Source organism: Podarcis filfolensis, assembly GCF_964270895.1.
Source record: "Podarcis filfolensis genome assembly, chromosome: 2".
Taxonomy (NCBI): Eukaryota; Metazoa; Chordata; class Lepidosauria; order Squamata; family Lacertidae; genus Podarcis; species Podarcis filfolensis.
Genome location: NC_139605.1, coordinates 49,721,396 through 49,749,039, shown reverse-complemented (window position 1 = coordinate 49,749,039; position 27,644 = coordinate 49,721,396). Strand labels below are relative to the sequence as shown.

Sequence of the window (27,644 nt, the reverse complement as noted above, 5' to 3'; positions counted from 1 at the left end):
CGCTTCACGCCCCTCCCATTTAGGGAAGATACGACTAAAGGATTCCGCCCAATGCCTGAAACCGCCAAAGTTGTGACGTTTTGCTACGGAGAAGACAAAACCTGCCAATGCAGGAGAATTCCTTTCCGGCCCTCCAACAGAGACCATAACGTAGCAGCGCAGTGTAAAGAAGAGGTTAACCTGCAAAAGAAGGCTTAACTGAGGGAGGGCAGGGTGGGAGAAGCTCTGAAGCCGACAGAACTCCCAGGTAAGTTCCGCCCATTATTGTGTGGGCAGGGCGATCCCTTCTGGCCAACTGTCTCCTGGCAACGCCTCCCCAGCTGGGATTGGGTAACTGGCAGAGGTAGGCAGCTACCTCCAGGTGTCCAGCCTGGGGGGGGGGGGCGAATCCAAGCTGTACTGCTGGAAGCTGCATGTGATCGGGGGGGGGGGGGCTGCATGCGACCACGCAAAAGGCGCCCCCCCATTTGATGTGGGGAGCGGTCATTGGGTTAGCTACTCAGAATTCCTCTGCTGTGTTTGGCCAGTAGATTAGTCTGTTTAAGGGAGCACCCAGCATCCTCTTCAGAGCTTGCTAAAAGCTTTTCCTGCACCTCTTAAGTTCTGAGAGACAGATGAGGAGTGCCTGACATGTATGTCTTGCTACTTCACCTGCCCTTAAGTAGGCCACCTGCACCCCTGAACTGTGTTCAGTATAGAAGCAAAGCAATATTGGGGATTAGCATACTATGAAAATGCCTTTTAAGTCACAACCAGTTCCTAATTAAGTGCGAGATTTGTGTTTGGAATTTATGTAATAATGCAATGACAGTTTTCTCTTTTTTTGAGGCGGGGAGGAACAGACGACAATAAAAAAATATCAAGACCCACCTAATTTCCTGTCGTTCTTTCATCCATTCCAGTAGCACCTGCCTAGATTCTGCATCTTGATACATCTAAAAGTAAAAACAAAACAAAACCAAGATGTTTGAATATTGAACATATCTGTATATCAGGCTAAATACATGATTTAATACTTATGAAGGTTGCAGTTTTACATCTCCTTTCTTCAGAGAAAAGAAATACAAACAAGGAAATATAGCCAGGAAGTTGGCTTAGCTTAGGTTAGGGTGATGGCAAGCCTAACCATAATCATGCTAGGCAACTACCTAATAAAATCACCATTTGGTCTATTTTACCTGCATTCTCTCCAAAAGTCCTGTAAGAGCCTGCTGCCAAGTCAAAGAGTGCATATATTGTTCTGTATTAATGATTCGGATTTCCGTCTCAAGTTCTGGAACAATGGCACCTGTCCTCCAACCATGCCGCAGCATGAGATCCTAAGAAAGAGGGAGGGAAGGGCATAGCATACGATACTGTGATGCAGCCTTGTAAATAAGCCCACAATACACATTTTAATAGCCCTGGCATACTGATAAATCAGTTCATAGCCTGAAGGAAACAGTTTTTCATCCAGTTCTTACTCGCCAACAAAAAGCAGGAATGCCACTATTCGTTGTTAGCCTTTCTCTTTATCCTATAGTCTACTCTTTTCTTTCTCACACCATTTAATTTTTAAATAAACATTAATCTTCTTTTAGCTTTATTAGTCCTTGAGGAGTGGCAGTACTTAGGAGTGGAGAGGAGGGGGTGGCGATCTCTGGGTTGAACAGAATGCGCTACAGAAATGTATGGTGGTTATGTTTTATTCACAAAAAAAGGGAAAAATTCTTAGTAAACAAAATGCAGCAGTTGAAATATGTTTGTAGATGACAGCATCTGCAATCGCAGGCTAGGGAGTCTACTCAAGGCTAGATCATTCCCAAAAGCAGTCAACCACTCATGCAGACTTGGTTTTATTCCCCTTGATGAAAAATATATATACCCTGCCTACCAAAACATGAAGATAGCATACAAAAGATACAATATACTCAAAAAAAATTAATGTCAGATACAATAAAAGTACCCAATAAAACTATTCAATAAAAGCTCTGCAGAGTTTTTCCTAACAGCAGCCTCGGCAAGGAAATCAGCTTGAGTGTAACTGAGCCAGTGGACAATGTCAGCTGGCAGGCTGGAGCTCTTCAGATGTACATGTAAAGAGATATAGCAGAATAGAATCCTATGCATCGTTATTACAGAACAAGTTCAACTGACCTCAGTGGGCCCTATTATTTTTGTCTAAGCATGCACAGCAATGGGCGCCTGTCCAGCAGAAACACCCTGCATCCCCCCACCCCATCCAATTTTCTGGAATGGTTCTTGCAAGGTGCAAGGGGTTGCTGCCAGAAGGAAATAGTGCCTCTCTGTTCACAAGGTATAAGGCAGATCCTGGCCAAGCAGAAAGGCAAGAAGTGGTGGGAGGAAAAATCTCTCATTTTGCAAGTTGCCTTTAGAAAAATAAAGCTAAAAATATTAGACAAAGTTGGCACGGGGGCGGGGGGGGGGAGATCCAACAGTTACTTTTTAAACTGTTATTCTTAAAAATGGTTATATACGGACTGTGGTTTGGAAATGTGCCTTAAAATGGCAGACTAGAAGAAGAAAATATTTGACCTTTTGCAATAAACTTGATGATGGTATGGGTTTCAAATCAGGACTGGCTAAAAAGGAACCACCTATGCAATGGGAGTTGATCATGCTGAACATTGAAGAATCAAAGCCAGTGTGGGTGTCTTCCACAAATATATCCCAGAGCAACAATACTGAAGAATGAAGCTGTCCTTGGATTCTGGTAGCAAGCAGAGGCCACTAAGTAGCACTGAGATAAAATTCCAAGTGGGACTGGAGTACTTACTGCAAGGTCGCTGTACAAATGGTCACCAAAATAAAGGACCTTGGACCCACGCCAGCCTGTTAGCCGCAGAAAATCAAACAGATTACCCTTGAAACATAAGATGAACAAAAGAATGTGAGAATAAACTTAAATATCTGGTTTCTTCTTGCAAAGAAAAACAGTGTTTGCCGGTCCTGAAAAGGTCAAAAAAATAAGTCTCTCACTACTTTGATTTTTCTACAGAGCCAAGGAAACAAAGAGAAAATATTTGTTCAGAATAAGCTGCTTATCAAAAAAAACATCCATGGGTAAAAGCTTAAGCAGTTCTCACGGGAACTTTGTCAAATTAGGGGAAATGGCGACTTTGGAACGTTAGATTTATAATCCCATCATTCCTACAAATTCATATCTTGCATGTTGGTTGTATTCAAGGAACCATTCCTAAATTTATAGACTAACTGATCCCTAAGTGTGTGGTGAGTTAAGTTCTTATCTGATTTAGCCTCACTGCAGCTTTGTACAACAATCCACTGCTACTCCAGTTGAAAAACTACAAACAAAAAGGGGTTGTATCCAGAAAGCAATGGGACTGGTGTTAGTAATGATTAATTAACCCATTACTTTAAATGGGTCTGCTTTAAAGCATAGCTAAGTCATGATTCATGTTAGTGATTTGCTATGTGCTGAACATTAATTTCAAGATAGTCTAGGCCCAATTTCAATGTGCTATTCCCAGGGCCCTCAAAGTGGGACACAGGCTACCTTATAAAGATACACTTACTTTTTTGCAGTGACCATTATCTGTTCCTAAGCTTCTCCCCACTGGCCCAACTTCTGTATGTTTTGACTGGGCTTTAAGGCAGATCTGTCCTCAGATATCCTAGCAGCAAAACCCAGGCTGCTGGGTTCCCTCCACTATTACTCATGCTTCCTAATGAATCCTGGCATGACCAGAACTAGACTTCCATCATCACTGACGTCAATCCCAACCCATCACATTCAAATTCATGCAGGATGAATGAATGACATTTTTTGCTGTTTAAAAGATCATCCCAATTCCAACTTTAGGAAACTTTCCCAACATTGGCATGCCTAGTAAGAATGGAGAAATGTGTTAATTTCAGTGGGAATTTGTTGTCAACCACATACGCACACACCAATAATCATCTCCCTAACTATGACAACCATTCAAATGTTTGTGCTGGGAAGGTTTTAACATATTGGATTCTAAGACAAGAGTCTGGTAATAAAGACATCTGGGAAAAACACAACTAGGAAACTGCGGGTCAAAATGATTTCCCTACTGGGGCACTTTTACCCATGTATTAGGTCACATATGGTATGAATATACAGAGCCTTCCTCATCTTCCTAGTCTCATCTGCACAGCATTCTATTAACAAATCCTGAAGCTATTTAGCCATATTATGCTTGTTTGGATGATGCTACAGCCATTGTCCAATTGGCACCATATTGTTATGTCTGAAATCAATGACTCAGCAATGAAATACTTTGACATTATAATTCTGAAGGCCTGATTTGATCACTGCACTGCCTCAGAACCATTTCTGAATTTTGGAGAGCTCAACTGCGAATCACATAAAGTGGGATACTAACTATTTTTCGTGGTATCTTCTACTGATCAATAATCTTCTAGCCTTCCTCAAAAGATTTTTCAAGACCCTGCTAACTTCTAGTCTACCTGTGGAACAAGACTACCTCGCCTACATATTAAAATAAGAAAACAAAACCTTGCTCGACTGTTTTCCTTCAGAAACAATGGGATGAAATCATTTCAAAAGAACAGGACAAATATGTTTATGACTTCAGAAGGGCAATTATCCACCTCAGCTTTTAACTTATGACATATTTGCACCACAGTTCTAAGAATGGGAGATTCTAAAAAAATGGAAATAAAGAAGCTATGAAAAAAGTATAAAATTACAGCTTTTGAAGAAGAGTAGCAAATACCTTTTTCATGCTTGCTCACATACTTCAAAGTGACTCAAAAAAATTCTAGTACCCTTAAGCTAAGCCATGAAGTGATAAGATACTGTTAAGTAGTCTTACCTGTTTGTAAATTTTCCCCTTTTCCAGTTTGCTTATTTTATCCCAGTGCAGTGAACCTTTTTCATCCATTTTCCTGAAGGGTCTACAAAAGTCAAACAACTGCTGTTACAGGCCTGCAAACGAGTGAGTCTTGCTATGGAAACTTGAAGTAAGATGACAAATGGGAAGTGATTTCTTAAGTCCCTTTGTGTTAAATCATCATTAGTTTTATTATGTGAACTGTTCAAAAGTTTGTTAATGAAAGCAGCAGGAGGAAAGAAATTGGCCCATTTATTCACAACAGTTTGCATAATGAAAGTGTATGGTCTGTTTTAAGGGGAAAAACAGCCACTGCATGCTTTCTTTTTCTAGGATGTTAGGGACTCAATATATATAACTACTTCAACACACATGGCAGCTGGGATAGAGGAAAAGGTGTCCTAAAATAGTTATTTGACTTATTGTACATGGATGCTTGACGTCAATGGCTTGCATTACACATAGTATTAAAGACTTCAAATACTCTGCAAAAGGCAGGGAATTAACATAATACATTTCTGTACAATTTGACAAACAAGCAGTTTTAGAAGAAGGAGCATGGGTTGATCTGGCCAGAATTTGAAAATGCAAAAAAGTAATTTGGCGTCTTGAAAGGAAACCCAGTACTGCTAATGAACAGCTGCTGTCAAAACATGGCAACTGCATACTTAATTTCTCTCTTCCCTCACCCCACCAGTCAGGATTCCTGCCCATAGCCTGACTTCAGGATGTTCCACATTCCTGGCTCTGCCCCCCTTTATCATCAACTAATGATGTGGGGCAGAGAAGCACTGAATCTGCAGTTGCCATTTTGTGTAACAGCTGCAAAGTTAAATGTAATATATAGGTCTGGTATACTACAATCACAAAACATACTTGCGTCTATCAGTGAAGAAATTCGGCTTATCTGCTTGCACAATGACCATGTCAAAAAGGTCTCGCCAGTTTTTGCCAACCATGTGCTTCATTCCTTTATCACTGCAGACAAAAACAGGGAAAGGTTATTTCGTTTAATCCAGTGCATGGTACTCTAGAGAAAGATTTAATTTTGATCTGATGAAAGACATGGATTATCTGCCAAGATTTTTTCTTTTTTTAAAAAAAATCTAACCTGCCTTCCTAACAGCACAGCAGGAGCTGAGTTTTGTTAGGGCTTACTGTTCGTCTACACAAAGATGGGGTCGACAAAATGATTTTTCCTCCCTTTACTCTGAATTTCAGAAGCAGTCAAGACAATAATATAAAATTAACGTCATTAGCGCAAGGATTTTTTTGTGTGCAATGAAACTCTTCTCTGCTCTCCTCCTCTGTGCCCTCTAAAATTGTTCTGGTGGGTCTAGAATGTTTTGGGGAGGCCATAATTTCATTGTGCAAGTGTAAATCCTTGAATTAATGGAACAAATGTACTGGATACTGCCCCAAGCCTTCTTACTTCTTCTCTGGGTGCCTCCAAAATACAGACCAATCCCAGAAGGGAACCTTTCTCCATGCTCAGGAAAGGGTTGGGGGTTTGTCCTCAATACTGTGTTAGGCTTCAGAAGCAGTCAAAAAGAAAGCTTCAGTCCATTTACATGTGTTCATTAGGCTATCTTCAATACATACACTGTTCTTAATGTTCTGCAACTTTATTTATTTATTTATTTATTTATTTATTTAAGCAATTTATGTAGCAGTGTACAATGAGGTTACAAAAGAGAAAAATATTAACTATGAAAATCAGTAAAGTTTTTTTTAATGCTTTTAAAACTATTCACCAAGCACCTCAAGTTTGACAGGGTAGACCCCTGTCAAATCTCAGAGGCATTCCAGAGAACTGGGCCCACAGTACTGAGCACACAACTTCTGGCGGATGCAAGCCAAGAGCAGAATTCAACTAAGTCGTTGTGTGCGCAGAACAAGGTCTGCTAGCACAATGGGCTGTCTTCTCCCTCTTCCCTGCCCTGCATCCCCCAAATATGTCCTGGAGGAAAACCCAGAACAGACTTAGGGAGTGTGTGAGGGCCCCACAGGAGAAAAGTCTTGTTGTCCCTATGTTGAATTCCACTCCATGTATCAGAGCCACAAGGGTCAACTAACAGCAGCTCCCCTGAAGACCTGGGTGATCAGACAGGATAGCTAAGGAATCAGGTGGTCCCCAAGTTGTTACGGGCCCTGTGAATTAATAAAATTGTTTTCTATTATGACAAATTATTCTCCAATCCTTCCCTGCCTGAAGTTTCCCATGGCTTCTGAGTTCAGCTTGACAAGACCTCAACCATGCCTTTAGGCTAAAAGGTTCATACTGGCTAGACCATGCGTGAACTAGGCTAGGGAGCCAGGACGGGTGTCACTTGCTGCATAACACATGCAGCGGCAAACATGCATTTGCCACCATATTACATGTGAAGAAGGCTTCAGCATTTTGAGGGCTCCTGCGGAGGTTTCTTAGAGAGGCACTTGGCAGTTAATTCGTGAGAGAAATGGCTCCAAGTCATTTCCAGCCTAGATCAACAACAACAGAATAGCACCTTCAGTTCTGCGAAGACACGGATGGAGAACATGTTCCATTACCAAAGTCTACAAAAAACACCCATTATGGGAGAGTTGATTTTTTTAAAAAAGGAATTTACTATAGAATCTGAAGGCTTCGGCCCATTACCATCTATTCATTAGGTTACCTGTAATTAATACAAAGTTCTATTTTATTGAACAACCCTTCCCTGCATGAAGATGGGGTGCATCCAGAGATCTAATTAGAGCCAAGTTGCTTCTCACTTTGGCACGTGTGGAAGCACCACACACCACCAGGACATCACAGAAAACGGGATGCCTGTATTTACCTTCTCTATCCCTACCCAGCCCTTTCCTTAGGGCTGTTCCAGTAATTCAGATCCATAGCATGAGTCACTCACAGCAGGCAAAAAAGGAGGGTGAGTTGGAAATATCAGAGGCACACAGACCATAGAGTTGAGTCCACATGCACCTATGAATACCAAGGTGGAACAATGAAACAGACCTGTGCATGTACCAGGACAGAACTGTGCCCTTAGGAATGATTACAATCACTTTTCAAATTTAATTTTGCAACCACAGAACTAGCAATGCAGTTTCTCCAGTTTCACAGTCATGTACAATTCTTTGCTAAAACTTGCTGTACTTGTTTGTAATGGTATGATTATGTTGTTAACTGAACGCCACTATCACCTGATGGTGAAAGCAGGGTAACAAATCAAATACACAAATGTTATCATAACAATAATAAAATCTTATCTTCCAACAATTAAAAATGTTTACATAAGAAAGCTGCTATCCAGATGGTCTACACTGAACAATTACTACTGTCATTTAACATTTGCACATAAGCAACCTTTCATCAAGATGTATAAGAGCTGATACTCACACAAAGCTAAAAGGACTGTTTGTGATAAGAAATAGTTTTTTGTTATGGTTAACCAGTCGATTTAGGACAGCATAAGTTTCATCTCCATGAAGAATATATTTTTCTGCAAGAAACAGATTAAGCTAAGCATAATGTAGAAGTACACAACACTATGACAAAAAAGAAGGAAACATTTAGGCAAATTTCAGTTTGGTGGTTCAAAACCATTAATCTAAAGCCATTAGATGCCAGAGAGTGTTCATTACTATTCAAAATAACCTTAATCAAAGTTTAGAACTTAACTGACCCATGTCCTTTTCAATCCATTTGTACATCATTCCTTTCACATGGACATCCTTAATGGCATCCTAAAACAGCAACGAGTAGTTATGCATAAGTCTTAAACCTTGTATTGTATTATACAGCACCATCAATGTATATGCCGCTTTATAAAGTAATCATCAAAAGAGAAAACTGTCAGGAACTTGACATATGATGTAGGAAATCTGCACCCAAAGCACTAACACAGTCTGTGTATCAGTGGACTTTGAGGGCACTATCTCTCGTGCTCTCTCCCTCTCCCTCCCTCTCTCTCTCTCTCTCTCTCTCTCTCTCTCTCTCTCTGTATAACACAGAGAAACCAAATGATAAGTAATTTCCATGAATCCACTGAAGTCACTGATACATGGGTATATTTAAATTTACAGTCCAAAGCAACTGTGATGCTAAAGATGTATAAGCAGAGTTCTGCTTGTGCAGTCAGGTTCCTATAGGTGTTGAAAAAAAGCAGCTTAGGAGTATTACTGAAGATGACAAATGACAAAAGCAATGTGCAAAGCAGTCATGACACCTCAAAGATGAAGTGGAATCCAGTCCACCAAAGCATATGCCACAATAAAACAGGTTAAGTCTTTAAGGTACCACAAGACTGGTGCTTCTGCTGCAACAGAATAACATGGCTGCCCCTCTGGAAAATGCAATATAGAGGATCACTATACTTCATGCTAATTAAAATAATAATTAATGATTGCTTGATTTTTTTGGTCTCCTTTATTTATTACTATTTTACAATGATACATTATGCTTATGCAGCGCAACTCTCATATAAGACACGGGACTGCCAAAGGCAGAGTTTTGACCTATACCCTAAAACAGCTGTACTCACACTTATATCCTTGTAAAGATGAACTTGGTCATACTCAATATTGTGAGTCATGAAATAGTCAGTCACGGATGAAAGCAGAGTCATTTCAGGAAGGGAGAAGATGTCCATAAACTGCTTAATTGATGGACCCTGTCCAAAAGAGGAAACGCAATATAAAAACTGCTGTTTAACATAATGTACTTCTATAGGAAGTGGGAGGTTGGACACAGTGTCTCACATTTCAGCTGAACACAGCGTACCCTCTACGAATGCAATAATAGAGAGTTACTGAAGTTTTTGAATCAGCAGCTGTGGTTTTCTTCTCCAAAGCAACGAATCAAACGTGGCATGCATGTACAGGAGTCAGAGACTTACTGTAACTAGGCAAGTATGAGATGATTTTAGAGACTCTGGTAAACAACACTGGGAACATGGATACTTAACTGGCATGCATCTAATTCTATCAGGATTTGTGAAAGATTAGCAAGCCCCCTCTTTTTCCATCAGCTTTGGGACTGACGTAAAGAAACACCCATCTGCTGATGTCTGCTTTTTTAAGCTACTATTACGTTGTTGAGGCTGTTCTACTGCTGACTTGGGTTTTACTTGAGATGCCTTTCGCTCACCTAATGGTCTCAAAAGATGGGATATAACATACACACACATGAAAAAAACTGCTTCAGCAGCAACTTCATATGGCCAAGGAATACAAAAACAAATAACATTACCAAATTTACCAAAGTAAATTAATTAAAAATTCCACGCAGGAAACAAAATCATTCAAGTTATTAAAAACTACAACATTGTAAATAATTATGTATACAGATTCATTCCTTGATATTAATATACCTCTTTAAAGGAACTTCACTGACCCATTAACCTATGATCTACAAATTATATTATAAAATGGGATTGGGTTTGGATTGCTATATATTTTTAACTGTATAATCAGTTTATATGGTCACTTCCGTACAGAAAGGTGACTGGACAGACTGCACTCACGTGTTCACCATTTCACTATAGCAACTGAACAGAGGCTTGGTTTATAGAGAGATTGCACACACATAGGTACAGCAAATCTTTGTCATGATGCAAGGGGATAAACCTATTGCATGGTATTCACATGCCATCAGACATGGAAAAAACATAGTAGATCCCTCGGGATAGAGGGATAAATCATTGGTTAGCTTTTGATTTGCATGGGACCATTGTGGGGACAATTGGTAATGGTCAGGAATGTATATGTGTTATTGTATAGAACAACAACAAAAAAAGTATTTCCCCCCAATATTTTGAGGCAATACAGCCCAAGTCTATTTGAAGCATTTGGATTTAGCGGTATTAAAACAAGCTAAATGAAATAAAAATACAATAAATATAAGTACCCTAGATTGAACTGCACTGACATGCAGGATATGAGAAAATATCAGTGATCTCAAACTCTGTGCTATCATGAATCTCCAGTGCCTATTCTGGTCACTAAATTTTCTGGTCGCTAAAAGGGTATAGTAAATAGTAGGATACTGCTGTACTTGGTGATTTGTTTATTTCAAGAAGTAGTTCCCAATTTCTCAGGTCTTTAAAGTAATGGGAGTCTCTAGAAGTGGCAACAATGACACAGACAAAAATTTGTTCTCTTTTAGCAGCTGAACAGTACGAAACAAAAAAAAAAACAAAAAAAGAAGAAGAGCCAAGACTGAACTACAAATTAAAGCCGTATGTGGCAGTCTGTTAACAACTGAAAATTATTGAAATATGACCTTTCCTTTCATCTGACTAAAGGAATAATCTGCTTTATAATACAGATTATGCTAAGAAACACTTTTATTAAACAGAAATCAGATACCAACTGCCATATGGCCAGGGGGCTGGTATCGTTGCTGATTGAGCAAAACAGCTACACCATAATGACCTTAACTAGTCAAGACCTAATTCAGCAGAACTCACCTTCCAACTATAATGACATCAACAAATTATTTCTGGTCTGTCAGTTGGAAGGGACTTATGTACACTGTCAATGCACACACTAGAGCAATAAACTAATCAATACCATGTTATCAGACCATTCAAGACCTACCTTCCTTCTTTTTAGGCTTCTGACTTGCTAAGCTAACATTATTCTACCAATATCTTGTGTTTTTTTAATGCATGTATCATCTACAATGCTTCCCATATTTTAATCAGATACTTTTAATTTCTTGATGAAACCCTGACATTTGTTTTAAAACAAGGGAATAAGCAGCCTTAAATGTGTTCAAAAGACCCCAGGAAGGGAGATAATTATTTTAAATAAGAATATTTGCACTAGTGGGAGCCAGAACTGCAGACTTAGAGGTTGCTTTAAAGTATAGCAGAACATGGAATATCTGCTATAAGGTAACTGCATATTATCTTAATGGAGGGAGAGGTCAGGGAAAGAAAAAGGTGTTGGGAGAAGCCAAGAAAGCTAGAATGATCTTTGTTAAAACAGAAGGGATTCTCCCCGCCAGCAGACCACCACCTACAAGGTTTTAGATTAAAAACAGACAAATACTGCATAGGAATAGATGTTTCTTACTCAATCCAAATGCGAAGAAAAAATGTACTGTATAGTTAAAAGGTCTTTTTAAAAATCAATTTAATTTAGTTCTTTCTTCAAGCAATTATAAAAAACCTCATGGGTCAGAATTTTCCTTTTTTGTCATCACATCATATATCCATGGTGTATGAGACAACAGTGTTTGCTTTAGATATGGTTAATCTACCATTGAGCAAACAATTCTCTCTCAAAACTTTCCTAACTCACAGAGCTGTCATGAAGGACAAATAAGTCATGTTTAACCATGGTGTGTAATGGGTTTTGGTTTTTTTGGTTTTGCAAAAAGCTATATAAAGCACCAAAAATCTGTCTACTGCAACTATGCTCTCTATCTTTTAAGATTTCACTGAACATCGCTCCCATTAAAGCATATCTCCACAGCTATTTTTTTATAACATTTCAATTTACAGGACGGTGAATACCGTACGTCTCTTGATTGTACAGTATGATAATGTAAAACACATATTAGGCCCTGCTCCCACGAAGATAGAAATAAAACTGAATTATTCCTAGTATGCAGGAATAATTTGTACCAACCTTTAGGAAATTGTTAATGGATGAATACACACACCATTTACCGGCCTTTCCCACAGACCTGTACCCAATGAGGGCAAGGAAACATGAAGACATGACTGCACTGTTGAAGGAACCTCACAGAAACAGAAAAACTTCTCTAGAAAAGGTGGCTGTTCTGCAGCTCAATTGGCAGCAAACAACAGCTTACATATCTCTACAAGCAGGTAGGCTATGAATCTCTACAGACAGGTAGGCACACATCCCCTCTCCCAAAATTCACGCGAGATTACATACTCTCATGAAGTGAGGAACAGGGTACTAGTCCAGCTCAGGTCAGGAAAAGGGATTTAAGTCAGCTGCTTAAAGACAGGTTTCTGGCATTTCACAATCTTCTACAAATGAGAAGGAATCCAGCTGAGGAGCGTTTTACTGTCACAAAACTACTTCTAGACTCCACTGAAATGTAACATATTGTATCCAACCAAGTCACCCCATTAATGGAAAAACTTCTGCCTACGCAAAGGAATTTCCTCTACACCCCTTGAGCCCCTTTACCCAAAATCTTGTTCTGGGGTCCTTCCAACCTTCTGGATCAACTGTGGAGAGGGGGACATGGGAAGACAGGAGGAGTCCTTCTTGGATGAATTTGCTGAGTACAACCCAATGTGTTACATACAAGTATTACTTCTGTCTAAAGGTGTGTATTGCAATGGGAGAAGGACAATGTATTTCAAAAATTGGAACTAGGGAATTGTTCAAATGTTACTTTATCTGTGAACCTTAATGCATAAAAAATGACGAGAAGGAGAGTAAGGCAACACTTGCACCAGAAAAGCCTATGTTTATCTGAATGCACTATCTCATTGACCTTGAGGAATGAGTACACAAGCCTGAGATTTGCTCATGATTTAGCTGTGCATAGAGATTCAGAGAGTGACGTAGTGTCTGAACTATCTCCGAGAGTAACACTATTTCTGAATAAATGCAGAGCGTCAAAGTACAAGTCTAGAGAAAAATATTTTCTTTTAATAAGTTGCTGTTAAGTCCTTTGAAAAGGAACACTATACAGTGAGTTGGGGTGGCTATCTGGTAGCTTACAGATCCTATCTGGCCATTGAACAACTTCATCTAGTCCTCTGCAGTGCTACTAAATTGCAATAGTGTTGAAAAACAACAAACTTAGATTTGAAGGGTTGAAATGGTTGTAAAAAGATGCAAGAGATCTAATCTCCATATTAACACCATGGCTGTTGGGGCTTTGTATGAATATGCTGACAGACACCCAGACTTCTGGGATACCCATTGGAACAGCAGAACCCCAGAGACGACCACTCCCAAGAAAGATGAACAGATGCATAAGTACTATGCAAAAATATGAATAATTATTCAGCACTGCTAGTAATAATAATTAAAGTGCTCCCTTGGTGGTCATATCTGGAGTCATCCAGTCAGCCAACAAATTTATTATTATTTTACAAAAGTCAACCAGACTCACCGTCTCCCTGACAAATTGTTCATAAAGCTCCTGAAGAAACAGTATGTTTAAACTGGCAAGCACTGCCTTTTCACACTTGGAAGAAATCACTGGCATTTTCACTTAATTCCTTACATATTGGATTTCTCAGAGCCAACGCCCCATTTTATTAAATGGTCAAGAACGAAGCTTACGGTACCTTGCCGTAAAAGTCACTCATCTGGTATAATGGAATATGCTGGGTCCCGCCATACATCTCAATAACCTCTTCATCAGGCACTGGTTTCAGCCCTCTATAAGCAAGTTCAAAGAGTGAATGTCAACCTCAAGTGAGATAAATGCCAGAAAGGAGAAAAAGGACAGACTGGAATGAAAGTCTATTTCTATCACAGCATGGGCCTTTCAGCTGCCCCAGAATCAAAGAAAGCAGAGATTAAACTTTTCACAGGTCATTTGTAAATTGGTAGCCAGCTGTGTTCACTTCACTGAGAATCATTTCTGATTGGTTATTCTGTGCAACATTTTTTTAAAAGTTATATAATGGGTATGTACTTTGGAAGTGCAAATCAACCAACATAGCTCCTCTTGGTTTTATCACCATGTTAATAAAGGTTCACTGTATTCTTTTATGGGGAGTGTTAAATTTCAGGTGCTTCAGCATTGACCCAAGATCCTTCAATGATTCAACTCATTGCATAAAACAGTAGTGTCTGAATATTATCAAGCATCTTTTGAAGTAGCTTCTGAAGCATGCAGGAAAGCTTCATGTAATGTATAGACAACAAACTAAAGAATATTTCTCTGAAGGAAATTAAGGAAACAAAATGTAATATGATACTGTGTAAAAAATAACAAATGAGACTTAGTTTTTTGAGAACAATCGGAAGTTTATTTTATCCTTCTTACTGTCATTTTTTATTTCTTTTTTATTTATTTTTTGTTGTATTGTATGTGTTGAATGTTTAATAAAGATTTATAAATTTTTTAAAACAAAAAACAAAAAAGTAGCTTCTGAATCATGCAAGACAGCTTCATGTTTCATTGTTTTTCAGCTGGAATGCTTTTATTACAATTGTTTCAAAAGTGACATTGAAAAGGACAAGGTATATGAAGCTAATAAAAGGAACCAGAGAATCTACACACACCAAAGTTATTAACAAAACAAAAGTTGACTAAGAACTGAGTCCAAACCCATGTGAGTCTATAGGATGCAAAAGGAATTTAAACTCTCCTCGGCTAAGCCAGTGTTCTTGGTATTGTATCTTAAGAAGTTATTCAGTTGGATTGGACAGTTATGTGGTTGAGACAGCTGGGCAAAGTAATGGGATACCACGACAGTTGCAAGAGAAAGGAGAATAAGTGTCAGTGGAGCCTGTGTACAATGACAATAATTGCTTCTCCAGGGGAGAATTTCCACTAGACTCTGGTTCAAAGATGGCATAGCTGGTACCTGCTGCCTGTCCCCTATCTCTGCATTACTCGCAAAATTAAAACCTATTCAATCTAACTGGCAGATATGCATGCACAACAGGACATCATTTTTGTGCATTTTGCAAAGCAATAACTACAATCAGTTACTTTTGATAAATAAATAAATGATTAAACTTTCACTTCGAACATCATGTTCTGAAGTTTTGACTCAGCTCTTAATTGACTGCTACTGGGTTTTGTTTTTTTATGCTCAGAAAGGATCTTTCCACACAACTTCACTAATGAATGTGGCAGTTAAGCATATTTATCAGGGCAGGATGCCAGCTTCCTTTTTTAAACCGTTGATGCAACTTGTGCACGTTTCAATTTCTTAGTGAGGGACAGTGAGATAAAGAGAACATCCGACTTCAGTAAGTCTTGCCAGCGTGTTCCGCCTGCACTGACTTAAGTCACAGACCTGGAATTCAATTGTGTAAACAAGAGTTTAATCTCTGCCAATAAAATATAATTAGGTTTTCACTCCTACCACATGTGGCCATTAAAATGCTGCATCAAAGCAACAAGCTTTAATAAGAGCAAGCAAAAGGCAACAGATCCAGAAAGAGAATGTACATGTACAGAGTTTGCATTTTACCGTATTTTTCGTCCCATAGGACGCTCCATCCCATAGGACGCACCTAGTTTTTTTGGGGGGAAATAAAGGAAAAAAAATTTCCCTTTATTTCCCCCCCAAAACCAGGTCGGGGAAACCGAACCAGGTCGAGGAACAGCGGGATGGCGGCGCTGCGCCTCCCTGCTGTCCCCCGAGCTTGTGGGGCTGGCCGATGTCTGCCCGGCGCGAGGGGCGCTCTGGTTCAGGGCGCCCCTCGCGCCGGGCGGCAGGCTGCTATCCACAGGGTGGGGAGCCCTGCGGGGAACTCCTGCAGGGCTCCCCACGCTGCGGATGTCTGTCTGGCGCGCGGGGCGCTCTGCTTCAGGGTGCCCCGCGCGCCGGGCGGCAGGCTGCTATCCGCAGCGTGGGAGCCCTGCGGGGAACTCCTGCAGGGCTCCCCACGCTGCGGATGTCTGTCCGGCGCGCGGGGCGCTCTGCTTCAGGGCGCCCTCCGCGGCAGGCTGCTATCCGCAGCCTAGACAGCCCTGCGGGACCTCCCACAGGGCTGCCTAGGCTGCGGATGCGTTCCCGAAGCGCCAGGCACTCTGCTTTCAGTGCGCCCGGCGCTTTGGGAAGCAGGCTGCTATCTGCAGCCTAGACAGCCCTGCGGGAACTCCTGCAGGGCTGCCTAGGCTGCGGATGTCTTCCTGAAGCCTGGAGAGCGAGAGGGGTCGGTGCGCACCGACCCCTCTCGCTCTCCAAGCTTCAGCGAAAGCCTGCATTCGCCCCATAGGACGCACCCAGAATTCCCCTTCATTTTTAGAGGGGAAAAAGTGCGTTCCTATAGGGCGAAAAATACGGTAATTTGCCTTATATTCACATATATTTTAAAAGAGATGATATTCAACTCACTGATATGCAGTACCCAACTGAACATAGTGGAAAGCATCAATCTTCATCAGAAGGCTCTGAAATATAAGCAGACCTTTACTGAGAAGATCCTCTGTATATTTTACTCATTCTGCAGAACCTAACATTAAAAGAAGTAAGTCCTACCTAAACTGATCCTTCTATTATGACGCATTCTTAAATTCCACTCACAGATTGCTAGTTATTCATTAAGGTGCACTGGAGAGGGAGTGCTACTAAACCCCTCTGTCCCTGCAGAACAAAACCACCACCACACCAAGCACATATAGCAAGATATATAGCAAGAGCCTTCTACTGGTTACCATTGGGCATGGAGGGAAGGGGAAAGAGGGTGAATTTGGAGGTATTGTAGAAGTTATTCAGAAGAATCCTATGGTTGTTTGGTGACAACCCTGGTCCAGATGGTATAATGTAACATTTGCAAAAGAGACAGTGCAAGTAAACACACTTTCAACAGTGTCTTGAATGGCAGCCTAGCTGTGCTCCACCTCCAAAGTCACAACAGCCAACAGGATTCCAACTAATTCAAGGACCAATCTGAGCCCCAGCCAGGGAACAAAGAGACAGCTCACATAAGACACGCAGCATGAAGCCACACTGGACTCATGGCTAGAGAGCAAAGAGCCCACATATGGGAATTTGGTTATGGAGAACTCGGCATACCCAGCAGCTTAAGGGCAGGGAGGAGACAGGTAGGTGAGGCTCACTCATCTTCTCATACCCCTTAAGGAGGAACTTTGCCTCAGAATTACACACAGCCACCGGGAGCTTTAATTCCACTTCTGCAATTATGAGTGAAAGGGCAAGGCACTCCACACATGTAAGCAAGGGAAGGGGAAACCGAGGAGGAAACCATGTCTCAAAGCATAACTCTAAAGGCACCATCCATTCCTCCCCACTGAACACAACATGAAAATAAATGGGCATGCAGAACATTCAAAACACTTACGTGCTTCAGGTTCCCCCACAAGTTTGAACAGTGTACTTGCTAAATAAACTTTTCGTACTCAGCAGGTTGGCACATAACTGCATGTTAGCCAAGAGGGCTCCTGTTGGCAACAACTCCCTCAATACTCAAACATATACTATGCAATTATCAGCGAAGGACACTGGGAGCACAGGGATCTCTGTTGGTGAACTCTGGGCACTTTATTCTGTCTTTTCTCACTGAGGACCAGACATGCACGACTTATTTTTCCTTGCTGGATGGAGGGGTAGGAGGAGGAGAGAATGTGATATAAGCAGAAAAGTGTTCTATGGCAATTCCTTACAATACTGAACTTCAAGTTTTTAAAAAAGAAGTATGTTCAGTGTTAAATCTCTCACCTTGGTAGTTTGGAAGCTATAAAATACTTTCCAAATCCTTTTTTAAAAGTCATCTTCTCTAGCCCCAAGACTCCTCAGCTGAGGGTGATTGATAGTTCTGTGCAAATATCATATGGGTTTCATATATTATTGTGTTCTATGTATTTGACAAGCTAGCTGTCTGGCCCCAGTCCAATGCTTGTTAAGTTGAAACTAATGCCTTGTATGCAGAAGCCAAAAGGATGAGGGAAGGAAATTACACCTGAATAATCCTGGCCCCATGGGAACACCATACTGTTATATTAACCAGGCTTTTATGATATGTTTATTTTTTTTTTAATCTTGCTGTCCCATTAAGAACACAGTTGAGCACAACACACATATATCACTTTTTTAGGGTGCATATGAGGAACTTCCATGGGAAACTAGAACAGCACTGTAGAATTGTAGGAGCAATTGCAAATTTGCATGCTATATAATGGGGCTGCCCTGTTTATCTTGTTTTCATCTATGCAGACACTCATGCTTCACATTCCACTGGATTAAAGACTAAAACTCCCAACCTCATAAAATTGCCCAAATTTCTCTTCTGTTATGTATGTGTGGAAAGACACCCTCCCCTTTAAAACACACATACACACATATTTATATATGCCAAGTGCATGAAGCAATAATGTGCGCAAGTTAAATGCACACAAGTTGCAAATTACCTGTAGCTACAAGACAAAGTCTGAGGAGCCTTGATAGCTCAGTTGGTTAGAGTGTGGTGCTAACACACCAAGGTTGCAGGATTGATCCCCTTATGGGACAGCTGCATATCCCTGCATGTCAGGGGGTTTGGACTAGATGATCCTCAGGGTCCCTCCCATCTTTACAATTATATGATTTCTAGCATCACTACAACATAACAGTGCCTTACATACTATTAACAGTGTTGCCCAGCAAACAAAACAAATCCCTTAATCTTCCCCAGGTATTTTGCTGACAAAGATGTGAAAGAGCCTGTACCAACACCCAGCTTCACCTCTTTGACAATGCAGTGCACTCTGGCAATGCTCCCAAGTCAATGTGTGATTGGTCAAGTCACCCAAAGGGCTGCCTGCCCAAACACTCAAAGTCACTGATAATTACACTTCTTATTCTAAGGGTAGCCATGATTTTTCAGCAGCCATTAGCTCACAATGCACACAGATATTTCCAGTGGGCATACAACTCACAAGCTCCCTTGTTCGTCTCTATGAATACAGCAAGCTAACACATGAACAAAGACTGGAAATTAGGGGATGCTGAAAAGATTGATAACAGGGATGCAGAAAGGGGAGGTATGGGGAAGTCGCCGAAAGAAGGTCAAGGAAAAAATGTTAAGAAAGTATACGTGTTTATATGTTTGTTTGTTTATGTATTGTCTTGTATTGTCTTTTATTAAGTGTTTAAAACCTAATAAAAATTTTATAAAAAAAAAAAAAACACATGAACAAAGACTGAAGTTGTATATCTTACCTTGTGGACATCATAGTGAAGCCCTCTTATGGCAAATCCAGGAATGTATTCATATTTTCTGAGTCCTTCTGGGTACTACAAAACATTCCACTAGAAAGCATCAGTATGTTTTGTCTCACAGGGGTGTGTATTACATTATATTCAGGTTTTTTTGTTTATCCAAAGACCAGTAGAAACCCAGAAGACCCAGAATGTTGGACTACAACCTGGGAAACTAAGGTTCAAATTCAAGCTCAGTTACAAAACTCAAAGGATGATCTTGAAACAGTTATTGCCTCTCATTCTGCATCACTCAGAGCATTGTTGTGATGATAACATGAAAATTGGGGGAACTATGTACATCATTTTTAGCACTTTGCAGAAAGGTAGGATGCAAATAACACAATATAAAATTAAAATAAAACAGGAGACAATGGCTCTGTTTGAATAAAATACTAACACATGGTTAAATTAGCATTACAAAAATTATTCTCAGTGAGCCTGGCCTTGTGCACTCTGCCCTCTAGTGTGACTGCATGAATGACTTTGGAAGTTTCTGCTTTAGATTACCCACAGTTTAATGTGTCAACCAAACACTATACTGTGGTTTAACCTAACTACAGTTAGCTGAAATAAGAGAGATTATTATTTATTATACTGTCCTTCACCCGAGGATCACAGGGAGGTTTACTATATGAAAACACAAAAATACATAACAAAAACAAAACCCCTTACAGTTTAAAAGTCCACAGATTGTTCGATTAGCCAAAGACTAATTAACATAATGCAGGTGCCAGGCAAGCCTCCCTGGGGAGAGCACTCCACAAACTATGGTTTGGAGTTGGCTTTAACTAACAGTAGTAACCACAGTGTGTCTGGATTCAGACCCCATGGCAAGTGGCAATTAATTTATAATGGAAGTGAAAGCTTTTAAACACCTAGTTGTGACTGTAGGGTGTGGGAGCTTAGCCTTATGTGAATAAACCTTGAGTATGTATAGACCTTTGACACCTGAGATCTATATTATCAGGATCAACTCTGCTTTTTTTGACTGCATGTTCTGCAATTGTTAAGCTTTAAAAACTGTTTTTAATGTAATACTTTTTAATTATTGTAACAGGATTTGGGCCAAAGTGTGGGCAATAAATTAAAATCATAATCCATTTTTGGGAATGGCTACAAGGGAAGAGTGGAAGCATTTATTTACCTGTTCAGCTAACTACATTTGCTCTTCTGAATTAATCTGGATAAACTGTGGTTAGGGTTAACAAACAATTTTCAAACCATGGTTAATGATCCTTAATCATAGTCAACACTAGCTACAGTTTGTCCAGGTGTGGTCAAAACAAACACCAGTTAGTTTAAAAAAACAGCAAATGTTTCCAGTCTCCTTGTGGCTGTGTCAGAGGACATGGGTGGAGTTCAGGGACTCAAGACTTGTGAATATAATACTAAACACTTGTTTATTATTATTTGTGAACTAGGCTATTATCATACAAAAGGTGTGGAAGGATCTGTTCTTGCTATTTATTTTATAAGCCCCAAGCAATCAGTAGAGAATTATGTACACGCTGGTCTAAGGATCGTTTCCATACTGTCCCGTCATGCCCTGCTACAAATCAAGCGGATAAAATCAGCATTTGGTAACTAGGCAATAAACAGCAAGATTAAGGTACATTACCTTAAACTGTTCAATTAAGATGTCTCTGGCAGTGTTGAATATCATAGAATGTAACAAATTTGAATATTGCGCTAATGTGTAATCATAATCAAAGCCATAGATCTCCACATCTCCCAGACTGATCTCATTATTTGCATAAATAGCCGCTGGGTTAAGAAGACTGCAGACCCCTGGTGGGAGGAGATCTGGAATAAAATAAAGAAGGGGAAAAGCAAGAAAAAATAGCCTTTAAGCTTTTGATCTGAATACCATGTGGAGTGAGGATGCTGCCCTGAACTATGAAGTTCCTGCCACTACAGTTTTCAGAGATGCTCCTGTATGTTTGTATTCAGAATTGTGTTCTTCTCTTTTCTGAGATAGTGCTAGCACCTATTTGGCATCACAGTGGAGATTAATCTGGGAAATTAAGAATTATTGTTGTTGTTTAGTCGTTTAGTCATGTCCAACTCTTCGTGACCCCATGGACCAGAGCACACCAGGCACTCCTGTCTTCCACTGCCTCCCGTTCATTCTTCCCAGGGACAATAAGAGGCTCCACAGACAAATGTTTGAACCAGCCCCAAGTTAGAGAAACTCACAACACTTAGGAGTTGGAAATGTAATGCATAGTTGAAAGATGTTTAACACATTTGGTAGAGATGCCTTTTGATAGAAACAAATGGTTGATGACAGGAATTCATCTTAGATGAGAGGAATTAACATTGATTTTGAACTCTTAAAGACTATGTGCATATGAAGATTCTCTAAGCAGTACAAGCCTAGAAATTCATGTCATTGTTTATGGTATGAAATGGCTTTGCTGGTTTTTGTTGAAGAACAGTGAGTTTGCTTGCTGAATTATCTTGAGAAATTGCTTATTTCACCGCATATTTGAATACATATTACAATGCTCTAAGATAGGATGAATAGAATTCACGTAACAACTGTAGTAGGCTTCATAAAACTTTTTTTTAAAAAACAAAAACAAAACAAAACTGTAGTAGACTGCTTGATGAATTTCCAACTTGATTTAAGCTTGTGGAAGAAATCACATTCACATTTTTTATGTTTAATGTTTCCATGGTGATATGTGGAATATCTCTCTGAATTTGAAGGGGAAATCTGGATTTCCAAGAGCCCTAAAAATGTGTGTAGTACTTATAAAATCACCCAATTAGGATCACTAATTTCAGTGTGAAAAATTAAATATTGTTTGGAATAACAAATCATTAGAAACAGTAAAAATTCCCTTCTCTCAATCACGTATTATTCTGAAAATTTTGACCATCACCAGCCTAAAGCCATTTAATGTGTGCTTTCCTACAGAGCCATAGCTAGGTGATCTTGCGCCCCTGGCAGAACCGTTCAGATTGCGCCCCCTATCCATGGACAAATTAGCTCTACTCCTCCACCCCCCCTTTCCACCCATTCAATTCACCCTCTATTTAAAACCATTTCTTATGAGGCAATAATTTATATTTATGGACATATTTTTAGGGGGCCCACCTCGCCACCCTCTAGCTACAGCCCTGCTTTCCTATTCTATATACCTCTCTCATGGATTGATAATAGAACAATGCTCTATTGATTTGAATAGAATTATGCAAGATTTTGAATACTAACAGAACCACTTCAATTACTACTGAAGCTAAAAGTATGCCAATGTCCAAATAAATATAGGTTGCCTGATACAAATAAGCTATTTCCTCAAAACACCATGCTAAATGCAGCATTTAGCTTCCCAAAGAAAGGAAAACAAAATGCTGTGAAAGCAGCTAAGCTCAACATTGAGGACTGAAGGAAGCAAACACTTCATCACACAAGATTAAACACAACACATCAGCTTCACATTCGTAGTGCCCTAAAAAAATATTTGCTCTCCAGCAATTTATTCTAAGTGGCCCTGCTTGATTCCTCAGGACTAATGCTTTCTAATTTCTAATGAGAAAACAGCCCCCAAGTGGGAACAAGTTAGTTTCCGAAGATGTTGCTACCATTAATATGGAATGGAAATACCACAAGACAACCAACTTCCCAAACTCATCACTACAGATTTGCAGTTGATCCTTAAGTCACACAGCACCCAGGTTAAAACGGATTAAGACCAAGCTTGTTTTGTTAACTGATGTTTTAGCATATTGTCTTACTTTTTTAATATAAGCAGCCAAGTCCATTGTGGGAAAAACAAAGGTTCCAGCAAATCAGACTTATCATAAGCCATGGAAGGCTCAGCAGGAGCACTGGGAGCTTTTCATTTTCTTCTCCCCTTAGTCACATTTATGCCTTTCACTACCCTCCTTCCCATAGCTCATGCTTGGTTCCACATCCATTTCCTCCCTTTCTTTCTCTTTTCCTCCCTCCAGTTTGAACCTTACAGGCTCCTTCCTACCTCCCTCCCTCTCTAACCAACTCCCACAGGCGCCTCTGAACTATGCATGTGGAGAACTGCTGTTAGTGTCCATTCAACTAAAACGCTACTGGGGGGCAGGGCAAGCTGAAGTGCTGAGGGCCACTGGTGACCTCGGGCCACAACTTTAAAATGCTGACTAGTCTGCTTAGAGCAAGAAAGGTAAATGTTTTGAATTGCACTCAGAAACCACCCAGGAACCAGGGGAGCTGTTTCAAAATAGATGCTATCTGCTCCCTGATACTTGTCAATAATCTGGCTGTCACATTCTGAATTCCCTCAGCTGAAGTTTGCAAAAGCACTTCAGGAGCAGCCTGAAGCAGAAACCCAATCTAGAAGTTACAAGCATGCAAAACAATGGTCAGGGAACTATTCCCCATGAGTTCCCAAAGTTTGGAAATCAGCAAAGCTGGTAAAAAAAAAAGTCTCCAGACCACTGCTCCCACTCCACCATACCAGCACCTTCAGGCAGACTTCAGGCTTAGGGAACTAGCTTGCTTTTACTAGCTCTACTAACTGGAGCCAGGTGTAAAGAATTCTCAGTTCAGCAGTTTGCTTTGGATACCAGAACTGAATGGAACTCAGTTCTTCTACAGTTTGGGAATGGTCTACCCACATCCCCAAACTATTCATTTGAGGAGTATAATTTAGGGTCATTCTTACTTATAATGTAGGGTCATTCTTAGTTAAACAACTATGAGCGAAAAATCCTTGATAACCTACTTCAGATCACCCAGAGAACTGTCCAACTCTGTCTTAAGGAGGTATGTAACCCCATTTACAAAGTCTCTCCCAAAGGGATCAGAACATCTAACCCGAGTTTCAGCTTGTTTTGCGCTTATCCAGCTCACCACCAAACTGAATGAAACTATTATCTTGAACCTTTTCATTCCAGGTTCTGGTCTAGTTTCAGGACAGAATTGGCTTTGGTCACCCTGGCAGGCAGGGCCAACCCACTACATAATTTTGACACCTTTGGTGACTCACAAAAAGGTGCCCTCTCCCCACCAGGGAAAAAGGGGTGAAGATTTCCACCAGGAAGAAGGGAGGAAATAAATATATACATTGGGATTTGCTGCTCCTGTGGATCCTGCCACCTGAGCCGGTTGGCTCACCTTGCTTTATGGGTGGGCCGGCCCTCCTGATAGGTGACCTTTATTGGGAGAGGGAAAGGGGGAATTGCAGCTGTTACTTTTGCTTGATCCCTCAACAAGCTGATGATCATGGAGTGGTAGTTGAAGGCACTGTACTGTATTCATTCTCTTCCAACCTGTGGGGTAGGTTCCTGAGAACGGTACTAGGTTATTGCCAGGTGACAGAGATACAATTATGCTGCAGGGTGCAACAAGTATCAAATATACAAATAAACTCCAGAGCTTACTTGGATTTTTAAGATTAGAACGTTTGTAAATATTTTAATTCATGACAACTCAATAACATAGACTTCCATTGTTTAAATTTCTGGGGGGAAATGGAGGTAATGAAAAAATCTTAACATCCGCTTTTAGCAATCTGAAGAGCTGCATGCCCATTATTTAATAGATGTTGATAGTCTTATTAATTACAAATTTGAAACTGCCCAACATGACTGATATTGTATCAGCTCATTATGTTGTTATTTATTTTTAAGAACATATATTTTTAGACTGCAGATTTTCTATGGAAAAATATAGCACTGTAAAAATTTCCACCCCATATCACTGGGTTTTAGAGTAAATGAATCCGGGTTTTTTTACATCTGTTATCTTGAAATTGTTGTCCCAGCTAGTTTCTTCCACTAGCATTTAACATACTTGGCAATGGTAAACTACTGATTATGACTTTGCCAAGGGGACATGTACTCACTGAGGGCATACCAGAAATCCAGAAATACAAAATGGATTCAGATTTAGACGTTAACAATACATCATATAGGATATGAAAGGCCCTAAAGTGGGCAGATGAGAACTTAATAATAATCTAATCTATTTATCTATTACAAGAATACAGTAGACTAGATGCTGATATCTAAGTGATTGAAGGAACTCAGCTGTATACTAACATGTGTGCCATATGATCCAACTTGATTTATGCCCTTCTCATCTGAGCAGACATCTATTCTCAAAAGAGTATTTGAAGCCATTCTAACTTTGGAAGGCTGCGGATCTAGAAAGTCCTGCTTGCTCTCTACAGTGACAAATGAGTATCTGATGAAACATGTTGGACAAACCAACAAAAGCAATCAGATGGGATTCTGGCCACACAGCTCCGTGGCGAAATTAGAACACAGCTACGGTACGGCGCTCCTTTTCATATAAAACCAGGCTGCGAACAGCTTCATCCGATGGCTCCCAACGGGGCTAACGATTTGCCGTGGGGCAGCTGGGGGAGGCAGCATTGCAATTCATCACCATCAGGTTCCACTTCCGCAAATGCATCAGGCACACAGTCAAATTTCCCACCCCGCGTGGGAAGGCTAATAATAATAATAATAATATTTTGGTTACCGTAAACCAGCTTTTTCATCTCGTGGTACCTGGCCCAGAGATAGGACTTGGTGTCGACCCCTTCGACGGGGCTGCCCAAAGGGGCAGTGGCTGCATGGCTGGAGTCCCCGGCTCTCTTGACTTTGCCGTTCAAGGAGGGCGGAGGCGGCGGTGGCGGCGAGTGTCCCGCCGACTGGTGCTGGTGGGCCCTCGGCTGGCTGCAGCCAGCGCGCCCGTCCCCGCTGCCTTTGGAGGCGCAGCTGTGAGTGGAAGCGGCAGCGGCCACCAGCTGCAGACCGACTCCGCCGCTCTTCCACACGCTGCCGCCTGCAGCCTTGAGTCCCGCGGCAGCCATGGAGCCTCTCCGGGGCGGCAGGACGCCTCTTCCGTGGGGGGTTAAAAGGGCATAACCTCACAGAAGCACGAAAGAGCCACCTCAGCCCCTCGCAGTCCCCTGCTCTCTGCTCCGGCCACTGGCCGCGCGACGCGACTTCTCCAGCCGCCGCCGCCGCCGCCGCGCAAGAGCCAGCCAGCCAATGGAAGCGCAGCCAAGCTGGCCAATCCCTGGCGCCCCATCAGGAGAGACCCCTTGCGAGGAGGAGCAGGCGGCGGGGTCCCCGAACCCAGGCGCTGCGTGGCGACTTGGGATTTGTAGGCTGAGCGAATCTTCCTAGCGGCCTCTCTCCGAGTATTCGAGGAGCCAAGGACTACCAGACCCGTGAGCCTTTTCGCCCGCCCAGCTAGAAGGCATTTAAATCATTCAGTGCGGGGATGTTTTCCAAAAGACTGCGCGCTTGACGATTGTGTTGCGCTGCGGTTCTTGCCGTGGGGAAGAGGGAGGTTTGGGCTACGGTTTCTATTTGTCGTCTGCTTTTCCTCGCTTAGTTGTTTCTGCCTGTCTGGAGAAAGAGGGCACGTCTATTCGTTAGAGGAGCTCTCAGTGAAATAAATGGATGGAGGGAGACGAGAGAAGGGAATTGCTTCTCCACGCTAAGCCTATTTATTCAGAAATAAGTTCCATTGCTTTCAGCGGGGCTTACTCCTATGAATTCTTACCAAGGAATAAGCGCCACAGGGCTTCTGTGAGCCCAGTGAGATTTGGCGTGATCTTCGGCGGTTAATAAATTATTATTAATAAACATGCCATAATAAATGTTGGCCTTTAAGATGCCACATGGCAGTTCTTTTCCCCGCCATGCAGACTAATAGTTCCACTGTCAGGAAATGACGCATTGGAATTATTTTGAAGGGAAGTAACAGCCAGTCGAATATGCATCCAAGTTGCACAACGCAGCGCTAATATAGCCAACATCTACAACACGGCTTTTTTCTGGATCCTGTATCTTCAGCACGAGTCTTGTCCCCGCCCCTACGAGCATTCCCTGAAACACTAGACCTTCCTGTTTTGTAGTTTAGAGAAAAGCAACAAGGGGACACCTGGAAGCTTATGGCGGAGACCTGAAA

The 27,644-nt window shown here is 41.1% G+C and overlaps 1 protein-coding gene across 2 annotated transcripts in view; it reads right to left on the bottom strand.

The window, feature by feature from the left end:
- NT5DC2 (5'-nucleotidase domain containing 2) overlaps nt 1-26,869 on the bottom strand; it is a 30,882-nt gene extending 4,013 nt beyond the window's left edge. Inside the window, exons 1-13 of one of the 2 annotated variants that reach the window (XR_014545457.1) lie at nt 26,202-26,847; nt 21,330-21,514; nt 19,670-19,744; nt 16,847-16,902; nt 14,111-14,204; nt 9,365-9,493; nt 8,507-8,567; nt 8,221-8,323; nt 5,718-5,819; nt 4,824-4,905; nt 2,777-2,863; nt 1,179-1,319; nt 871-935 (exon numbers count right to left, since the gene is read on the bottom strand). Coding sequence is in view for 1 of the 2 variants with exons in the window: in XM_083603411.1 (XP_083459537.1) it covers nt 871-935; nt 1,179-1,319; nt 2,777-2,863; nt 4,824-4,905; nt 5,718-5,819; nt 8,221-8,323; nt 8,507-8,567; nt 9,365-9,493; nt 14,111-14,204; nt 16,847-16,902; nt 19,670-19,744; nt 21,330-21,514; nt 26,202-26,535 (1,514 nt within the window). In the remaining variant the exon portion in view is untranslated. Of the gene's footprint in view, nt 1-870; nt 936-1,178; nt 1,320-2,776; nt 2,864-4,823; nt 4,906-5,717; nt 5,820-8,220; nt 8,324-8,506; nt 8,568-9,364; nt 9,494-14,110; nt 14,205-16,846; nt 16,903-19,669; nt 19,745-21,329; nt 21,515-26,201 lie in introns of both variants that reach the window. The other variant, XM_083603411.1, reaches the window with a different exon arrangement.
- Between the last annotated feature and the right edge of the window lie 775 nt (nt 26,870-27,644).